The sequence below is a fragment of the Falco peregrinus genome, chromosome 4 (assembly GCF_023634155.1).
Source record: "Falco peregrinus isolate bFalPer1 chromosome 4, bFalPer1.pri, whole genome shotgun sequence".
Lineage (NCBI taxonomy): Eukaryota > Metazoa > Chordata > Aves > Falconiformes > Falconidae > Falco > Falco peregrinus.
The window spans coordinates 97,341,875-97,354,740 of record NC_073724.1 but is presented as its reverse complement, the minus strand read 5'-3'; the positions used below and the strand labels follow the sequence as shown (position 1 = coordinate 97,354,740).

At 35.3% G+C, this 12,866-nt stretch overlaps 1 protein-coding gene across 4 annotated transcripts in view; it reads left to right on the top strand.

Annotated features, from left to right (window-relative positions):
- PDS5B (PDS5 cohesin associated factor B) overlaps positions 1–12,866 on the top strand; it is a 115,290-nt gene that overhangs the window by 54,969 nt on the left and 47,455 nt on the right. For all 4 annotated transcript variants that reach the window (XM_055802045.1, XM_055802043.1, XM_055802044.1 and 1 more), the window contains exons 11-17: positions 39–184; positions 1,100–1,251; positions 2,866–2,979; positions 4,294–4,375; positions 10,070–10,118; positions 11,612–11,751; positions 11,829–11,944. In XM_055802045.1, coding sequence (XP_055658020.1) covers positions 39–184; positions 1,100–1,251; positions 2,866–2,979; positions 4,294–4,375; positions 10,070–10,118; positions 11,612–11,751; positions 11,829–11,944 — 799 coding nt within the window. The remainder of the gene's footprint in view (positions 1–38; positions 185–1,099; positions 1,252–2,865; positions 2,980–4,293; positions 4,376–10,069; positions 10,119–11,611; positions 11,752–11,828; positions 11,945–12,866) is intronic.

Below are 12,866 nucleotides of genomic sequence, written 5' to 3'. Positions count from 1 at the left end.
TATACTTAGAATGAAATAATCATTTTGTTTTTTTCCAGAGTATCTTAAAGTAAGGTCACATGACCCTGAAGAGGCCATAAGGCATGATGTTATAGTATCCATAGTTACTGCTGCTAAAAAAGATCTTTTGCTTGTCAATGATCACCTGCTTAATTTTGTCAGAGAACGAACACTGGACAAGCGGGTAAGATGTAATTAGTACTAATAATGGCTGTGAGTTGTATTTCTAGACTTTGATTCAGCTTTTTGAAAAGCAGTGCTTCTAAAAAATGCTGAACTATAATTTTAAAATGATGAATGAAACCCAATATAATGCAAAACATTTTGAAGCTGTCTATTTAATGAGGCATCTTTTGCCCCTGACTGAAATACCACATTTTTCATTGTGCTATATTTCTAAGATACTATGCTTAGGGTAAACCCCCCAAAAAAGGCTGAAGCACAACAGTGTTGTTCCAGTTGTCTCGTTCTAATAAAATTTCTAAGTAAAATGAGACCCTCATAAAACTAACATTTTAAAGAGATTTTGCAAGCAGGTTTCGTGATGTAGATTACTGATGAAAAGTGTTCCACCATCAGATGTAGCTAGTTTTATCTGCTTTTAATTAGGTCATTGGACAACTACAAATCAGTGTAGTAGCTTTCAAATTTTAATAGTCTTTAAATTTAGTTCAGCTATGTTTCATTACTTGGCAAAATTTATGAGGTTTGCTGCTTATGTTAAAGTGCGGTAAACAAGGCTGTTGATTGCAAATGTTTTAAAATTAACACTATCACCTAACTTTTTTTCATTTGGTGACATGCTTTCCCCTGTTGCAGCCATAATACAATCACAAATATTCAGTATAGACTGTGAGAAAGGTTGTTGGCTTAAATTTGTAAGAATTCTAAATTCAAGAGGCATACTTGCATTGTTGTTACTGATGGTGAAAGGTTTAGCTTAATAGATATGATGCAATATATGTCCTAATGAGAAAGTGTTGAACATAGAAATCAATTTAACTTTTCTGTAAATAAATAGTGTAGACTATGAAATTCTAAAGTCTTTCCAGTTTTGAGTTTTCAACTGCTAAACCGGGTACTATTACTTTTTCTGAAGTGGAGAGTGAGGAAGGAAGCTATGATGGGACTCGCACAGATATACAAGAAATACTCATTACAATCAGAAGCAGGAAAAGAAGCTGCAAAACAGATATCATGGATCAAAGATAAACTTCTGCACATATATTATCAAAACAGTATTGATGACCGGTAAGTCAGTCATGAAAGCTGGGTGATTCTGTGAATAAGTGTGGTAAGTTACTATGCAGATGTTTTGGGGTTTTTTATTTGTGCTTAAATACAGACAAGAAGGAGACTTGATAATCCTGTATTTTGTGATCCAGTATGTAATTTTATAACACTGCAGCCAAATGTTGTCCTGTGTTTCCTCTACTTTTTTTTTTGCCAAAAATTATTCTAATGGGTGAGATAGGTCAGAATGTTTCAAAATTTTAGCTGTACTTCACTGCTTCAATAAAGGAGGCTTTTGTTTATATTCCAGTACCTGGCTAATTTTTATGTTAAAATTCAGTAACTAAAATTGCTGTAACAATCTTGCTTTAGGTTTGCATGTTGTTCCTGTATGCTTTAAAGATCTAGTACAGGTAATGACAATGGTTAAGGCATCTCACTCTTCTGTACTATAATAGCCGTGAATTAGAGCCTTGTCCTGGGTTTGTCGTGAAAGCAGTGCCTCTGTCATACCAGCTATAGTATTGTATATGATTGTTTGTATTGAGAAATAGATAGTTGCTGATGAGGAACTAGTTTGGGAACTAGTTCACCTTGACTAATCAAGGGTGTCTTGGTGGCTTTGGATATGAGCCTTTGGCCTTATCAGATACAAGTGGCATTGCAAACTCCCACAAGTATTTTCAAAAACTCGTGGCTTCAAAGGTTCATCTTCAAAACAAGCAATTATTTTGTGGTACCATGGAAGTAGACAGAACTGTTTGGATCTTAAGATCAAATCTTGCCTGCTCATGTTTTTCTTTAACTTCAGGATCTTTTTAAACTGGCTGGGTTTGGGGTTTGACCACAGGTAACTTATTATTTTTTTACCTATTTACTCCATTCTGTTAATGTTGACCTCAATTTGCAAAAGTCTTGGGACTTCATTGCAACATAGGCTTAGTTTTCCTTTTGGTTTTTCTTCTCGGTCTTTCCTAGGTAACTGGCAGACCCCAAACCACTCTCTTCCCCTGTTTCCAAATAAGGAGCTTCAGTGTTATAGCAGAAGCTTTTAATAATTCCCTTGTGAATGTACCCACTTTATTTTTTTTTTTTTTTTTTTCAGAAGCAAAAGAAATGGGATAAACTCAGCCCTTGGGGAAGGGGTCAGGGAGGGGTGGAAGGAAGTCAACTTCTTCTGACTAGTACCTCAGTTCTATTTCTGAGCTTCATGATAATGTGTGATACAATCAATGTATTTCTTTTCTTATTTTAGGTCCGTTAATTAGGGTCAATTCATGAATGTACCCTGATACTAACCCGTTTTGAAATTCACTGATAGCATCTCTTTTGGGCTGATAATCAAGAGACATCCTTCTCTTAAAATCCTCTGCTTCCTGTCTAGATTTATACTGTCCTTAAATGTCCTACTGCCAACATTAATGTTACATCTTCCGTAATGATACATTTTTGTTTATTTATGCTGAATTATATTGGAAGATAAGTAACTTGACCTTTAAGTTTTTTAATAAACCCATCTTTATATGCAACAACTGATCTCTGGATTGGTCTAAGAATATTTGAATGAGTGTTTTAGTAATTCAAGACTGCTTTCTTCCGTTACAGTTTGAGTTTCTTAATCCTGTCTTTCAGATTGCTTGTTGAACGCATCTTTGCTCAGTACATGGTCCCTCACAACTTGGAAACAAACGAACGAATGAAATGTTTGTATTATCTTTATGCAACACTGGATTCAAATGCTGTTAAGTATGTGCTGGTTTTGACTTACAAAATTTTTAATGCAGATACGACTGTAAATTAGTTTCAAATTGTTATGAGTATCCTAAGCCAGTGGATGAAAGTAGTTTACAAACTATCAGAAAATAGACTGTAGCAATAATACCTATTTTTCAAGTGGGATTTTGGAAAAAAAAAACACAAACCCAAAACTAATAGGGTGTTGTCTAACAAGGTGTGGTACCTTTTGACTATAAACAGCTAAAAAAAGTAGCGTCAAAGATCTGGAAAAAAGCTTGAGTGCATGTCAGTCCTCTTATTTCTGAAAAGAGATAGCACAGATAGTAGCATTCACTAGCCCTAGATCGTATCTGACGAATTCTCAATTAATAATTCCTCGTTGTAGTAGCTGGGATGACTTCAGAGTGGGAAGGAATTAACTGTTTGTCTTTCCTCCTTCAGTATGCATTTTACTTGTTACGTGCCTTCTCCGGCTTGAAATGGGTACATACACATGAATCTGACTGTTTTTGCTGCTGTAATATTCACGATTTGACTGAATTGAGTTGATTTTACTTTGTTTTTCGTTTAGTAGTACTCAGTCACTTGAAAATGTGGGGGGGAGGGGTTCTTGTGAGGGAGACTAGTAACAAACTAAAATTAAGAGTAGTATATTAATAAACAGTTACTATTCTAGTAATTTTTAGTATAAGCTAAAAAAAAAACTAATTCAAAGTGGATTCCTTTCAGCACTTACTTCAGGCAACAAATAACTTCAGAATTCTACAGTTCTGTGGATTCTAGATTTTTTTTAAATGAAGCTGTGATTTTATTTATATGGCTTATTTTTCTTGGAAAATGATTTTCAATCGTGTTGAATAGCTCTAATGCATCTCTTACAAGTCTAATCATGTCCACTTTTCACAATTTATTCATCTACTAGCTGCTTTCTGCGTGCAAGAAAAACATTGTTTTGATGATAAAAATCTTAAACATCTGCTTTAGCCCGCTGCTTGGAATGTTTTTAGAAGAGTGATTTCAGGCTTGTACAAATGAGTTCTTTATGGGCCAGACATCAGTTACTTCCTACTTTCTTTTAAAGGCAGTTTAGTTAAGCATCTGAAATTAAATGCTTCAAAATCTCACTTTGTTCCACTCTGATATGACTAATTAAAATTTCTGTATCGTGCTACTAGGAAACATTTAGCCTTTGCTCACACAGCAATGAAAGTTCAGGGGATGACCACATTTCTGAGTCTGAAGTTGAAAAAAATGTAAAAGCTCTTATTGGACAGCTGTGTATTTGAATAAATTATTTTGATTTTTTTTTAAATTTTTTTTTAGAGCATTGAATGAAATGTGGAAGTGTCAAAATCTGCTGCGACATCAAGTAAAGGATTTAGTTGACCTAATAAAACAACCCAAAGTGAGTTCAGTTTATCTTTATCTCACAGTGAATATGCAGTTTTACTTGATACGATGTGTTTTAATTCCATTTCTTTGAGTATCAAGCTTATTTTTAATGACAGATAGAAAATACTGTTAAAGTTAACTGATACTCTGTTAGACTGCGTTTGCAGTAGGAAATGTGTATGCATTTTGTTAGTAAAATTGAAGAGAACGAGGTGTTACAGAAATTTTAGAAGGATTTTGCCAGTCATTTGGTACTAAAATACTGCTCCCAGTGTTTGAATTGCATCTTGCTAGGATTGTTCTGGCTCTTGAAAAAGGGAAAAATCAGCACATTATTTTTTACTGCCAAATCAAGTAGTTGTGAAAAAGTACCTATGCACCCTAAGTTCTTATCTTATGTATGATTAATAACATCCAGTAAATCGCAGTATTTTTACCCTAGCAGGCTACTTGTTTCTCTTCCCTCTTGGAAACTTACTAAAAGTTGTGGTTTTGGAGATACCAGACTACAATTGAGTTTTTGTTTACAGATTTGCTCAGAAGGAAAAAATAAACATTTATTGAGTGTTTGAGATATTATCATAAAATAAAATTCAGATTTATTTTATTTTTATATATGTACATACTCATGTTTGGGTGGGGAAAAGATCATAAGATGAAATTCTGGCTATAATATGGAATGTGATTAGAACTTTAAACTCATTGCATTAAAGTCATCTGGTGCTTTTTTAAACAGGAATTATATGTAAAGTGTTGCTATGCTCACAGTCGTATATGTGTGTGTGTGATTTGTATTTGCTATGTGTGTATATACTTGTATACCACAGTAAATTTGATAAAGTTTTGTCTGAATTACCCATTTGCTGGAGTTACCTGAACCAGAAAGAGTGGGTAACTGTGTGGTTGGATTACCTGATGTATTTGCTGAGAAATGCTACTGTTTTTCAGACAGAGAGGAGACTTACCAAGTCAAAATTAATCCCTTACTGTTTCAGTCCTGATTGCAGGCGACATTCATAATTTTGATTTAGGGCATTTAAAACATGCTGTAATGTTGTATTAAATGCTAAGTGCAGTAATTGCTGGTACAGTACTTCATTGTGCCTTGGAGACTGGGTTGAAATATTTTTTTTATATACTGTTTTATAGTCTTTGGTGTAGTTTAAATACACTTACGCACTTAAAACCCGAGTTAGGTCCTTGATATTTTCTGTATTTAAGTTGAAAGTGAAATTTCAATTTTTGTTTTCAGGGAAATGTAATGAAACTTCTTTTGTCAATTGTACAATATCAATGGATATGGAATTAAATATGTAGGTTTTGATAAATGTCAGCATTTGCATTCAAAACAGTGTATGCTACTGACGCGTTTGCATTTGTCTGTGTGGCTTTCATCCTATTTTTCACTATTGAGTGCTAATCCTCTACACTTAAATGTTACTCTTTTGAGTAAGAGGACTACATGGGAGAACTCAGGAGGCTTGTGATAGAGATGCTGTTCTGGGTAACAATCATTTTGAGTCAGGGAATTTTAATGAATTTAGTTTATTGTCAGTTAACATAGACTTCTAATTATTCTGGTATTGAGAAATAAAAGCAAACAAATAAACACTTAGAGAACAGCCTTTGGCTTCCCTTTGGATGCCTCTCACCACATGCTGTGCTTGGCGCCTTCAGTGAGGCGATGGCAGCACAGGAGGTGGGGTTCAAGGCATGGTGGTTCCTTTCCTTTTGCTGCTCCTTGTTTCTTACTCACTGCTGCAGTGTGGGTTCCTCTGCCAGCCACAGTCCCTTGAGAGTCACACTTTCCCTGGTGTCTTCCTCTTTTAAATATTTTTCTCAGAAGCACAGTGGGCTCCTCTGGTCAAAGTTTTGGTGGTTGGTGGGCTGGTTTGGTGGTTGCAGAGCTAGCTGAAAGCAACTTTGGCTGGCACAGGGCAGCCCTTGACCTCTTCTGCACAGGTCACCCTGGCAGGCCTTGGCTACCCCAGACCCTGCCCATTATGCCCAATGCAAATGCTTGGCTGTTCTTAAGTCTTATTTCTGTGATGCTCCTTGTATGGTTTATTTGGGGTTTTACCCCCAAACTGGTAATTAATTCATATGATTAAATCATTGTGTTTAGGATGAGTGCATTTTCATAACCAAACTGAAGGGACGTACAGTCCAAGACAGTAATAATCTTGAGACAAGTAGCCATTCAGGGCTGTAGAAACTTTGTTTTCTTTCAGGAAACAAAACTGAAACGAACTAGTAACCTTTTAGAATTAGAATATGACTTGGTGTCACCATATATACTTTCTCACTTCAGTTTAATTTCTCCACTTAATCATTATAGCTTAATTGTTGATCGATTCTCCTGTAGATGTTATTAGATGTTATCCCTGTAGCAAGCATAGGCATTGTGAGAACTCTGAGATGAGGAGGGACAGGACAAGAAGCAGAGTAGAGAAGTTGCCACAGGGAAGCTTTTGTTAGGTACTAAGGAAAAAAAAAATTGCAGTAAGGTTTATCAATTAGGGGAACAGGTAGCCCAGAGAGGTTGTGAAGTCTTCATCATTAAAAATGCATCTAGATGAGACCTGGAGCAAAAAGTGATCTAAGTTGGCCCCGCTTTGAGTAGGCAGTTCAACCAGGTGACCTACAGTTGTTGCTTCCAACCTAGATTATTCTGTATAAATCCTTGAACTTTTCCAGTCTGCTGGTTTTTTTCCTCTTAGAAAATCTTTTTGCTGTTTAGTGAGACTCTTCAGGCATTCTCCTTTTTTCCCCCTTCAGGCTCTTCCTGGTGTAAGCACTGTTTAGAAGAGTGAAAACGTTTAAGAACTTTATATTTCTGCCCATCATAATTTCTCCTAATCTGAGACAGAACAGACTTCAAACTTGCCTTTAGGATGAGTTACTTTTCTGAAGAGCAAAAACCATAAATCACAGCTCCTCTTGTTTTCTTTTGCAGCAATGGTATACAGTTAAATAAAATACATAAAATTGCTTGTTCACATGTAGGAAAGTGGGTAACTGCTGGTTTGTCTGTATTAAAATACAAGCTTCATTTGCTGCAGGTGCTTCCATATCATGAATGTAAGATAATGTACTTAAAGTGCCACAGTAGATCTAGAAAAATAAATCTTTCTTGATCATCTTAAATCTGTTGTTATTCGGTGAAGTTATACTACTAGAAGCTAAAAGAATACTTCTAAGTCAGGTTATTTCACGTTTTGCTTGAATGATTTGTAGTTTACTCAACGTAAGGTCTGTTTTAATGGGAACTTTAGCTAATACTCGAAGAGTTAGCCAGTATTGGAAGACCAAACCAGTCAGAACTAAAGAAACTTCACAGTACAGTTTTGGTATTTTCCTTATGAGTTGCAAGAGGTGTGAATATGGAGATTCTGTATCTGCTGACATCATTATTTGAAAGCTGTAAACCAGATTTTGTTTCTGGGTTTTTTTGTCATTTCTTGTCTGAACATACTTGCTCAGCTGTGAAAGCCAAAAGCCCCCAGAATGGTAGCATTTTTCGAACACTAAAAAGCAATGGCAAGTTCTGCAGAAGTACTTAATGGGAATTTTGTGCCAAGTAGCCATGTCACAAGACAGAAAGGATGTCCACTAAAAATATTGCTTGTCTTAATCTCGTGCTGTGTTTTTGTTATACTCTGATCTTTCTGAGGTTCTCAAACATCGCCAGATTTCCCACAAATTTGCTAATTAATTTCCTTTTTTCCTTAAAAAACCTGTGTGAATACATTAGAACTCAAAATCCTATTTTCTTTCATTGTACTTAATCAACTGCAGCACAGAAATTTACTCTTGACAAGTTGAAGGATACTCCTCCTGGAAATAGACACTTCCCTGAGCTTACTGTAATGAATTGTAATTTTGATATCTCTAAAGCTTGATATGGCTTGTGTGAACCTTATTTGAGATCTATATGCAGATTTCACTAATGAAATGCAAATAAATGAGATGTGCCCGAACAAGACTTTAACCTCTGTCTTCAAGTTTTTATAAGAAAACGTTAGTGTCTACCTCGTAGCATTTTTTTCCTGATATAAACCTGATGACAAGGCCTACTGTAGGTCTGTCTTCATTTGCCTCATGTTGAGTCTTTTGGTAGGAAGAGTTCTTTTTTGGAGGTGAGCCTCCTTTCTGAGCTTGATATTTTCTTGTTTGTAATTTTTAGGCTTGTCCGCTGTCACTTTTGTCTGTCACAAAGGGAGTTCTATAAAAGACAGTTCTAGCAGTGGTTGTGGCTGAACACTGTTCTTGAATTTGAATACTTTTCAATGGAAGCTTATTAAGTGTGGTTGTGTTCCTATTTAAATATTTTCTCAGAAGAATATAATTTGATCATTGTAGCCCATAATTGATACTATTTCCATGTATTTGGGAAGTTTTGCAGACTTTGTAAGTTACGTCACTGAAATTGATCTGTCTTTAGTCACTTGGCAAAAGAGCAGTTTCCTTTATGGTTTGGAAGCTGGTGGGTCTATATGCTTTTGACAACATTGCTGTAAGCTTGAATTTTCTTTTGGGTTCCCATTTTCATTTTACTTATGAAGATTTCAGAGTTGTTTAACAGCACTTAATAGATGTTATGCAATGAAAGATTTCTTTTTTTTCTTTCTCATTTTGTCCACCTTAGAACACTTTTCTGAAGATGATTAAGGTGTTATCTTCACTGTATGGTTAAGGATTCCCTCTGTAATTTTTACTCATAATTCCTTAATATTTCAAACTTAAGTGTAACTCCATAAAGCATCCGAGTCTGTAAATATTGTGGATTACAGCTAAAAGTGGAGGAAAAGTGTCTTGGGAAGTAGTTTTTCTAAGTAGTAGGTGATAACATTGTAGAGACATATGCTTATTTGTTAGAAATACAGACTTATAAAGAAAACATACTTGCTATGTAGTTTTGCCTGGCTGTGAAATTTGTTGGGTTTTGGTTTTTTCTTCTTCCATTTACTTAGTGCCAGAATTAACACTTAAGGTGGACTTTACACACGGAATTTGAAACCCCATATCAGAATTACTGACAAAGGAAAATAAATGACATAGCCTGTTTTGTGTAATTTACTTCGCTTGTAAGGTGCTGTTGGATGATGACAACAGCCCAACAGTCTCACTGAAATCTAAGCTTCCCAGATATCCTGAAATGCCTTTATGTTTTCATTTTTTCTGTTGTTGTCATGGTCCCTGTTTGTTACTTTCACAATCGCACTGCTATTGTGTACCTTCCATATTCAGCTGAACAGAGATAGCACTATTGACTTGATCCTTTCCTTACAATAAGGTAGGAACTACTACTGAGACTATTTAGAATCAATACCTGAACAAGAAGATTAATTTCATGCTTGCTGTTTGTTTTATATTTAAAAATAAAGAAGCTTTAGATGGAAAACAGTTACAGAAATAACCCATTATTGCTGTTCATCAGTTATATAGAAGACAGAAAAGTAACAAAAATATTTTATGTAAGTGTATGTGAGACGGTGATACTGTAGGCATAATCTACCTTTTACTTCCTGTAACTGTCTAGTGTTAACTTTGCAGTGGTGGTTTTGACTTCTGACATGCTGCTGTGTTAGCAAAATGGGTGCTGACTTGTTGATAATGCATAATGGAATTTTGCTCAGTCAGTATTTAGGTGGAAATACATAATGTGGAATCATTATTTAATTCATTTTTCTTTTTTGACTTGCAGACAGATGCCAGCAGTAAAGCTATATTCTCAAAAGTGATGGTTATAACAAGTAAGTCAGTTGAAGTATTTACACTGTCTTAAAAACTATTGTTGAACTATATTACTTTATAAAGTGTTTAAATTAAGCTTTAAAATTATTTGAGATAAGCTTATAAAAAGTTTTGTAATAGGTAACATTTAAAACAAATCATGACAAAGCATATGGTAAACATCATGTTTAAGGACTTAAGACAACTGTAGGCGGAACTGCTTCCTTACTGTAAAAAGTCTCCAGTCACGAAGCTTATCACATGACATTTCAGCTACACCTCTTGTAGACTAATTGAAAATCTAGATCTAGGATGTTAGTGTCTGCTTTAATATTTATTATAGAATATATATTAACTAGGAGGTGTTAACTAACCCGCTAATAACTTACCTGTCTTTGAGGTGTTGGTATTGTAAGCGCTGTTGGGGGAATGTGCAAGAGCTTGGGTTTTAGTAGCAGGGAAGGCACTTCGGAAACTGAAGGACTTCTATGTAATCTGAACTCTCAGCAAACAAAAAGCTGCCAACCCCAAAGCAACGCTTCTTGTTCCATCGAGCCCACCGTGCCAATAGTATTAAACCCAGTGATCAGGTTTACAGTGAACTTGCTTCACAATTCTGAAATTTTGTTTTTGAATCAACCTTTTATTGTTGGTTTTTTAAATTGCCAACTGTTCTGGCACAAAAAGGTACTACTTAAGGCTGTGTATGTTTTTGAAAAAATGTGGAGGAAAAGCTGAATCTTGCTGCTTCATTGGCAATGTTCCAAATGCTTTTTTCTCTTGTTTATGATATAAAATTTGATCAGTTTGTAATTTTTCTGATTCTTTTAGTTCTGTGTCACCTTATTAAAAATAATTAGTACAGTAAAACAAATACTTAGTAGAACCTGTTTTGAACTGTCCTATTCAGTTTTCTGCACCAACTTTGCTTAACGTCAGCTGTACCAAAACCATGAAACATCTTAAGTAGGATATTAATACTTTGCCAATAAATTGACTTGCTGAAATATAAAATGTAAAAATGAAAGTAATATGTAGTTTAAGCAATGCATTTTAAAAGCTTTTTTAAAAATGTTGATAGCTGGTTTGAAGCTTATGTTTAGTGAAGGGGTAATTTAGCAAAAATCCCTTTTTGACATTTTTCACACTTGTCATATCAGGTGATCTATGTACAGAGTGTATTCTTTTGTGGAATATAGGCTTTGCGTTCTGCAGTCAACTTCAACTGTTAATGTTACTAACAAGAACAGCTAGACTTGCTGAAAAATTAGTGTGAAGCGCAAGGAAAGCAAATAGCTGGGAGAGGTCTGTGGATACACAAATTTTTACAAGTTAGTGTCCTCCATAGATATGTCTGCACACGTTAAGGTGTTTTGTCATTTGGCCTTACCCTCAAACCCCCCTTCTTTGTTAACTTAAACACACATAGAAACCTTCTTGTTGTGACATTTCAAACTTGTGCAATTTACAATACTTATTAAAATAAATAGTGATTTCTTTTGCTTATTTAAAGGAAACCTTCCTGATCCAGGGAAAGCTCAAGATTTCATGAAAAAGTTCACACAAGTTCTAGAAGATGATGAAAAAATAAGAAGTCAGTTAGAAATGCTTGTTAGCCCAACATGTTCTTGCAAACAGGCTGAAGGATGCGTGGTAAGAATTGTTCTTCAAATATGTGAATATTTTTGGAACTGAATTGGTTCTAAATCTAATTGAAACTTATATTGCAGAGGGAAATAACAAAGAAGTTGGGCAATCCAAAACAACCAACAAATCCTTTCCTGGAAATGATAAAGTTTCTTCTTGAGAGAATTGCTCCTGTGCACATTGATACTGAATCCATCAGGTATTTTTGTGTGTTACTGGCTGTAGATCACAGGGTTTGAAATCAGGCTTTCTTATTTTGCCTTTAAGCACAAGCAGTAATGGATTGGGTGGGTGTGGTGTAAGGCCTGGTGACCTGCAGTATTTTCGTCTGTTTCCCCTTGCTTAGAGGTTTTTGTGTCCTTGTTCAGAATGTAGCCACAGAAACAATTGATTTGTCATTCAGCACAGCCAGGACAACCTGTCAGTAAAAGTACGTCTGTTGCTGATGGGCAAAGTTCTGTTTGTGACTGATGTACTTTAAAAGAAATTTCTGTCCATGGCTCTTCACTGAAGCTTTCCACCCAGAATATCAGCTCATAGTGACATAAGCAGTAATTCAGCTGAGGAAGTAAAGGTTATGGTGATGATCAAGACTTTAAGGAAGAGTAAGCCAGTGAGGTTGCGGGGGAGGGGAAGCAATTGCTGAAATGATTATTTAGCAGCTGTATTTGAAACGTGTGGTCCCTTATTGGAGATGACTAGTTCTAAATGCTGATAAGTTCCTACCTGATAATTCAAACTATAGTAATTGACTTTTAAGTACTTGAACTTTTCGGTTTCTGCCTGTTATGTATGCAATGTAATGGAGCCATTGAGATTTCACTTAAAAATCTGTTTCTGTTCTTGAATTAGGTACAATTTGTAACTGGATTTCTAATTTAAATTTGAAAATACATTGTTCACATTCACAGAAGCAATATAAAATGTGTATCTAAACTAATATTCGCATGTGGTACTAAGTTGTAATGTTTATTTCACATTCTGGCTACTGACTGACTACTGTACAGTATACAAGCAAAAAACAGTAGTGAAATGCACATAATCTTGCCACTGAATTTGTCTTCTCCCGTCTTTGTAAATTTCACTGAAATTCATCTTCATTTTTGAGACATACTCAAAAA